General features: G+C 35.5%; 1 protein-coding gene across 6 annotated transcripts in view; it reads left to right on the top strand.

Moving 5' to 3' along the window:
- Positions 1–448: 448 nt before the first annotated feature.
- Positions 449–7,768, top strand: part of LOC149580066 (SAGA-associated factor 29 homolog A-like) — a 90,412-nt gene continuing 83,092 nt past the window's right edge. For all 6 annotated transcript variants that reach the window (XM_089788893.1, XM_089788857.1, XM_089788884.1 and 3 more), the window contains exon 1: positions 449–977. In XM_089788893.1, the coding sequence (XP_089645019.1) occupies positions 779–977 (199 nt within the window). In that variant the 5' untranslated portion in view covers positions 449–778. The remainder of the gene's footprint in view (positions 978–7,768) is intronic.

The following is a 7,768-nucleotide window of genomic DNA, read 5'->3' as shown; positions in this document are numbered from 1 at the left end:
CATTTCTTGCATCTGGATTTAGATTGTGTGTACGTTTTTAGCCAACATTACCAACATTTCTTGCATTTGGATTTAGATTGTGTGTACGTTTTTAGTCAACATTACCAACATTTCTTCCATCTGGATTTAGATAGTGTGTATGTTTTTAGTCAACATTACCAACATTTCTTTGTCACATTTGTGAACCATCTTCACAACAAGAAAGTAGGAAAGAGATAAAAAAATATGATTCACATTGTATGACCCCAAGTTTTGATTCACAAAAATACATACAATATAATAGGAAAAAAAAGAAGACAGAAAGATACTAATAAGGCGATCCACACTCTGACAAAATTTAATTAAAAACCTATGCCAAAATATTCTCGTAAAACATGAATTACCAATTCACTACCTAGTAACTCTCGTAGACTAAACCTTATAACCCTGATCATACGCTTTCACGTCCAAAGTCAAGAGGGGCAAATTTCTCGCACAACTTCGTGGATGTGTGCTAGAACAGAAGGCGATATAGAGTGTTAAGCAAAATAAATTTCTGAAGGAGCTCTATTTTTGCTCTAAATGCTGAAAGAAATCTATTTTGCGTCTAAATCTTGTTCCAGAGAGAAATTTGGAGAAGTAACTTCAGAATTTCGCCAAAAGAATTCGATTTCTTCCGAAGGTACAAGCATCTGTGATGATTACGTTGACAGCCATTCAATTGCGCTAATTTTTTGAACCGCCTATCCCTTCCACTTGTACAGCCTCTGCTGTCTTTAGAATTTTGTAGACGGAAGAAATGAATGGAAAGAAGAATGGTGGCAATAGCACCCTGCTATTGGTGAAGAAAGAAGGCAATGAAGAAGTTGGATTGCTAGGAGGGCCAATATCTTTTGAGAGTGCAAACGAGAATCTCAAGGAATTGGATCGAATTCGGAAGGAACAGGAGGTCATCGTTTCAAAGATCAACAAGCTCCATCAGAGGCTTTGTCAGATGCGTAAGTTCAATCTTTTCCTCTATCTTACAGGAATTCTGAATTTGTGATAAGATGGGTCATAATCATTGGTCCACTGTTGGTCATTTTTGAAATTGGGTTTGGATTTTAAATGCAGAAGAAAAAATTCTGTAGAATGTAAAAACAGAATGATTGACTATATTGTTCTCTGTAAAACGTAGTTGAAATTGGGCATTTCTTAATCCACTCCATTTTCTATTCTTACTTTCTCTGACGTTTCTCCCCATATGAGCCGTGGATATTTTTGTTTGGCGATTTAAGAGGAAAACTGAATTTATGATTAGATGGGTATGGCTTGGGAATTTATGAATTTATTTTACTCCAATGTGATTCATTGTTGAAATTAGGTATGGCTCGTAAATACATGGAGAAAAATCTGTAGAATATAAAAACAGATTGTTTGACCATTTTCATAATGATTAGTTAACCGTGAGAAATAACAGAAAGTGGGTATTTCTTAATCCTCGTCATTTTTGACTCTTACTTTCTATGCCGTATCTATCTTTCTACATATGAGCTGTGGATATCTAGTTGCGGTGTAATAGGAAAACTCAAGGTTACATTACGATCAAGAACAGTTAGTCCAGTTTAATTATAATTGAATTTGGGCATGTTTCAAAATTTACGTTGAATAGAGTTTGTGGAGTACTAGGTCTGAATTTATACTGAAACTGAATGTTTGATCCATTGTTATGTCTATTTTTCTCTAAAATATGTAGCTGAAATTGGTTATAGATCAGTTGCTCTTTTTCTGTATTTAGATGACATCATGACTGTCATTCTTAGTCTCTGCATACATGAAACCTGTGGATACTTAGTTATAATTTTATATGAAAACTAGATTTTTGATTATTTGGGCGATGCCAGTTACTTCATTGTAAATTATATGTAAAATTGGTTATGGCCCATAAATTAGATTGAGGAGCATATGCAAATATTGGTGCAAATTGATATGGAAAACCTGTTTAGTTGTGTCTGCACACTTAGGCTGTAATAAATTATAACTAAATCTGGATATGACCCATAAATGATTTAATTCCTACATCTCCTTGCACTCTTGAACATCCTGATGATGGATCAGAGAAGTGATCTGAAACGTTGATGCTAAAAAATAGACACAATCCAACCCACAAGCAAAAGAGACGATCTAATGGATTCTGGAAATATAATAAAATAATATCATATTTTTATAAGAATTTAAAACCAATTGAAAATTTATAGAATCAAACTTGTAAAAGGAATGATTTTTTTCTTTTTTTGCACACAGTATTTGGTGGTTGTGGATATGTCAACAGGCTTTGCTCCATGTGTTGTGTTATCAAGAATATATGGTAGTTGTGCATGTGTCATTTGGCAGTTGTGGATGTCCATGACATTTTTACCGTCTGATCTGGTAGATTATCAGAGAAACCTGAATAGGCAGAGAGATGGCAGAAAACAGTGTCACTTCCCATTTTTGTTGACCAGAAGTCCTTATTGCATGAAAGGACACATCCACAAGTTCTATAAAAAATGGGGACACATCTATTTCAATTTTCAGGGAAGAGAGAAAAAGAGGATTGTGGATGTATTGATGAATGTATAAGTGGGTGCTGTGACCAATCAGCTGTTTATTGCTGATGCATACTCTATTCTCATGTTAATCTATTAATAGCAGCATTCAGAAGATAGCAGACACCAGAGAATTCAGTGATCATTATACCATAGAGTACTTCGAAAATACCTCATAGTTGAAGGAAGGAGAGGAAGCTGTGCATTTCCCATGTCCAGCTGGTTCTTCCCACACCAGGATATCTACGTAATCTATCCTTCTGTCACGTGGACTGGTTTCATTTCTTTCCACCTTCTATAGTTTTGCAAGTGATATACTCTAATGCACATTCAGTTGTTAGAGTACACTCCGCAACAACTGCCATTTGAAGTAAATTTAAGTAGGAGCAGCACTTGTAAAAATGAGATCTGCAATACTTGCCCACAAGTAGAATTTAGGGGAATCTTTAATGATCATGTGGTATCAGAGCAGCAAGCTGCTGTTGGGTTTTAAATAGTTAGGGTAGAACAAATCTGTGGATACTTTGATCAGAAAACATTCCAGGAGATCTCAGATGTAGTTGGCATAAGTGATAATGGAAAATTTAAAAAATCTAACATTTCAGTATTTTCTATGTTCTAGTAAATTGCAATTTTGGAGGTCTTCAGAGCAGATAATGGGTTTGAAAATTTTGACATTTGTTATCTTGATAGCTGAAGGCATCATATTAAAGGACAGAAACTAGAGCTCTTGGAGATCATTCCAGCAATGTAAGCGGTTCGTGGTTTCGAGCACTGATTGAAAAGTTATGGCTCTACAAAGTTTGACTCGAAATATATACAGTATTTTGTTAATTTTTGGTTTTTATTGTAATAAACATTGTCTAAATTGTTCGTATTGGATTCCAAGGGGTTTCAATGACCCTTAAGATCTCATGCAACTTGTATAAATTGTTTTTTAAATGAAGCAAACCGCTTTTTGGATTGCACAATTTCTTTTTGAGCTTGATGTTCTTGAAACAGGTCAATAATTCTGGAGGTTACACACCAGGAATTGTGTTCGGAATCCATAACTTGGATCAGTGCTATCTGAGCTTGTTTGCTCCCGTATGTCCCATACAACACAATCAGCTTACCAAAAGACTGGACTGAAAAAAAGGGATCCCTAAGATTACCTTCCTTTGTGAAGCACATGATTGCGGATGATTAAACAACTATTGACGGATTAGATCAACCATTCAAAATGCAAATGGAAAATGCATTACACAAGCACATGAGGAAATGATGGAATGATTCTCTCAGATGCTGTTGATATATGCGTTGAAACCAAACATCAATTTTGTGGCCCATAATCTGACGCATGATTTGACCAAGCAACTGAAGAAGACAAGCAAGAAGCTCAAGCAGATAGCCAAGCAGCTCAAGCATGCAATCAAATAGCTCAAGCAGACTCCCAAGAAGCTCAACTAGACAGCCAAGAAACTCAAGCATGCATCCTAACAGCTCAAGCAAGCAACCAAGTAGTTCAACCACACAACCAAGCAGCTCAAGCAGACAATCAGGCAGGTTATGCCAATTCTCTATTATTTTGACTAATCCTCTTAGATTTATATGACCTTGATCATCAACCTCTGACATCAAAGACAACATACTCAAAAGTTTGGAATTAAGGTTTCTAAACCAGTTGGAACCCCCATGGCTACTGGTTGTCACTTGAGTGAAGATGTTGAATCTTTAAGGGTTTTTCAAAAGCTTTTCAATTCTATGATCTGGCTGCTGTCCTAGACAGCTTCAAGACTTGATATTATGCATTCAGTTTATAAAGTTGCCAGATATCAAGCCAATCCTAAGTAGCCTCATGAAAAAAGCGGTGAAGAGGATTTTCTGATACTTGAAAGGGACTTTGGGCTTTGGATTATGGTACAAAAGGAAAAATGACTTTTTTGTGAAAGCTTTCACTGATGTTGATTGGGGAAGATCTGCAGATGACAGAAGAAGTACAAGTGGTGGTTCATTTTTCCTTAGATATAGGATGGTCTCTTGGTCAAACAAGAAACAGGATTTAGTATCATTATCTACTAGAGAGGCGTAGTTTATTGTAGCAGCATCTTGCTGTACTGGGATAATGTGGATGAAGCTTGCTCTTAAAGATATGTAGATAGTTTATCATGAAGCTATTTTGATGATGTGTGATAACACAAGCGCTATCAATATTTCACAGGATCTGGTAATGCACTCAAATACAAGTACATTTCTATCCAATATGACTTCTTAAAAGAGAAATTTGCTAAAAAAGGAAGTAAAGTTGGAGTATGTACGCAATAAGGAACAAATTGTAGATATTTGCACTAGGGCACTAGTAAGAGATACTTTTGAGTATCTCCGGTAGAGGTTAGGGGTTATTGCCTCTCCTTTTTCAAATTAGATTCATAGGAGAGGTTCATCTTTCCAAGGGGATAATTATTATCTATCCTTTGTCTCTTGGATTGATGCGGTTATTGCTCCTAGGGGGGGCAATGAAGTTTGTGATTTCTTGATTGCAAGAAAAATGTTGTAGAGATAGGATTTCCTTGACAGGGGGAGTGGTGTTGTTGATGATGTTGTATTAGGAAGCAAGAAAGATATAATAAATGAGAAGAGAGAGTGATCAGAGCAAACATGTCCGTGAAAGGGGAGTGACACAATCAAAATATCTTTTGTTTTCTTGTGACCTTTGTCCTTGATCTCAAAGAGGAAGAGAAGTATAGGTAATGAGTATTGTAGATAATGGGTCATTAGGTTTCTTTGTCATTAGTGTTGTCAATGACAAAGGGGGATATTGTTAGCATAACGAGTTCAGTGTTCTTATTAATGTAAACATTATGTTTGCATTGACGTCAACTTGATGTAAAGAAGTATGAGAGCTGTGTTCAGTATTGTATCTAATGGAAAGTTATGTTATGGAAGGTTGAGATATGTAGGGAAGAGTGTCTAAAGGTTGATGTGCAAGAAAGAGTATTTGAAGTGCCATATTGTATGTTCACATGTTCTTTTGAGGTCAGGTGGTTTGAACAAGTCATTTTGTGGCGTATTGGGAAGATGGAAGTATGGGAAGTTGGAATATGCAAGAAACAGTATTTGAACTCTTAATGGGAGAATGCTTTGCATTCCTCGATATAACATTTTGGTGGCATGCGGTTTTGGTTTTGGTGTTGTAATGTAGGGTATGTAAATATTGTATTATCCTGTTTTAAGTCCACAAAAGTTTAGAGGTAGAAATTGTGTTTTGTTGTTTGCCCATAGTAAGGTTCTTTGTCAAAAATAGCCAGGACAGGGATGGAGAATGCTTTGTATTACTCAACATGGGTAGTTTAGGTTGTGTGATTTGGTGGACATGTTCCTAATATCCGTGCAGTGTTCTATTTTAGATATCCTATGTTTGTTTGCTCCATAAGTGAAGTTATGTTGTTCTAAGTTCAATATTGTTATATTCTCCGATTGACTCACTTAATTATGACAAATTGATTTATGACTTATTGGTCTGTATAGGCTTTGGAGGGAAGTTAAGAGATTTAAATAGGTTCTGTCATGCCATTTTGTGGTTTGCATGATTATTTGTGCATTGGGGAGTGTTTTTGGGCAAACTGACTTTGCATGTTTCCTTTGGATTTGACCTTGGAGGTTGTTGTGATGCTTGCGCTTTGATGAAATGATTTATGGGAGCCATTTTATGATGTCTATTGGCTCCCTTTATCACTTGGGGTGGATTGCATTGGATGTAAATGCTCGAGGTGGCTAACTTGTGTAAATGATGCTTATCTCTATTGTGGTTGACCTAGTTGTGATTTTGATTGATCAAATTGATATATATAGTTGAGTGTAGATTGGTGGTGGCTTTGGATGGATTGACTTGGGATTGATTGTAAAGTCAGTGTAATGCAAATATGAAAGAGAAGAGTTGGAAGAGTGCAAGTTTGATAAAGTTGTTGCAATGTTGGATTAGTAGAATTACATCTTTTTATTTTATCATTTTCCAATGCTTGCTAGAAGATTGTTTGCTTCTTTGGCAGCTTGTGCAGATTTGTATCTTGCCCTAAGGAAGTGTGCCTTGGCTTGCAAGTACTTTGTTAGGGAATAATGTACTTCCATGGTAGTGAGCTTAAAACAAACATTGTAATATTGTTATTTATATTCCGAGTAAGATTCTCACTATGTTTTTTCTTTCATCGGGTTTCCAATTAAATTTGATGTTCTTGTGTATGTGTTATCATTTTAATATCTTTACTTCTGGTTAGTTGGATTATGGTTAATCATCAAGAGATTGTGACATAATAGATAAGTTTTTGTGCATAATTATTCACCCACTCCCCTCCTGTCAACATTTGGAGGTATTCAACACTTGTGTGGAAGTGTGGTTGGATTTTTGTTTTATCATCACAAACTTAAATGATGAATGGTTTAACTTCTATTCCTGAGAGATACATATTTCACACTTTGTTCATGTTTGAGGATTTCTTCCATGGGCCTCACTAGGAACTGGTGGTGTTAGTATTCTAAGAATAGATGCTATTCCAATTCATTTGTATCTCTTTCCATTATCCTGATCCCATTAGAAAGAAGGCAATGCACACAATTAGGGGGGTGAATTGATTGTGTCCCAAAACTTAATACTTGAACAAATTCATGAATGTTAGAACTCAGATGTGAAAGATAAACAATAGAGCATAGAAGTAAACAACACTAGAACACTGTTGTGAGGTTTTCACACCATTGCCCCAAAATTTTGGGGACCCCCCCTTTTCTAATCGCCTCGGCAAATTTTTGGATTGTCCAACAATTTTGATTTTTCGAAAATTTTGAGCCTTGGACACTTTCAGGCCAATGGAAGAGACTTAGCTTATTTTCACCCGATTTTTTTTAACTTGATTTTCTAGAGCCACCAATTCTATCCTTAGCCCGAACAAATTTCAAAGTTAATTCCAACTTGGCAGGATAAAATTGTGAATTTTGTACTTAGACATTTTCTTTTGAAAATTTGGATATAATTGTATAAATTTGGATAATTTTCAAAAAACGAAATTTTTGTTAAATTTGGTCTTTTGGAAAATCTTAATTATTTTTTGGTGAAGAAAATTTATTTTTGTGATGGTGAAGTCAAATTGCAAAATCGATTTTTTGGCTCTAGAGAAATAATTTTATTTGTGTTAAAATGCTAAAATTGCTTAGCAAAATCGATCGGGATTTAAATTGCAAAATTTGGCTTT

Source organism: Cupressus sempervirens, chromosome 1 (genome assembly GCF_028749045.1).
Source record: "Cupressus sempervirens isolate cs-2001-9-10 chromosome 1, ASM2874904v1, whole genome shotgun sequence".
Lineage (NCBI taxonomy): Eukaryota > Viridiplantae > Streptophyta > Pinopsida > Cupressales > Cupressaceae > Cupressus > Cupressus sempervirens.
This window is presented reverse-complemented; position numbering and strand designations above follow the sequence as displayed.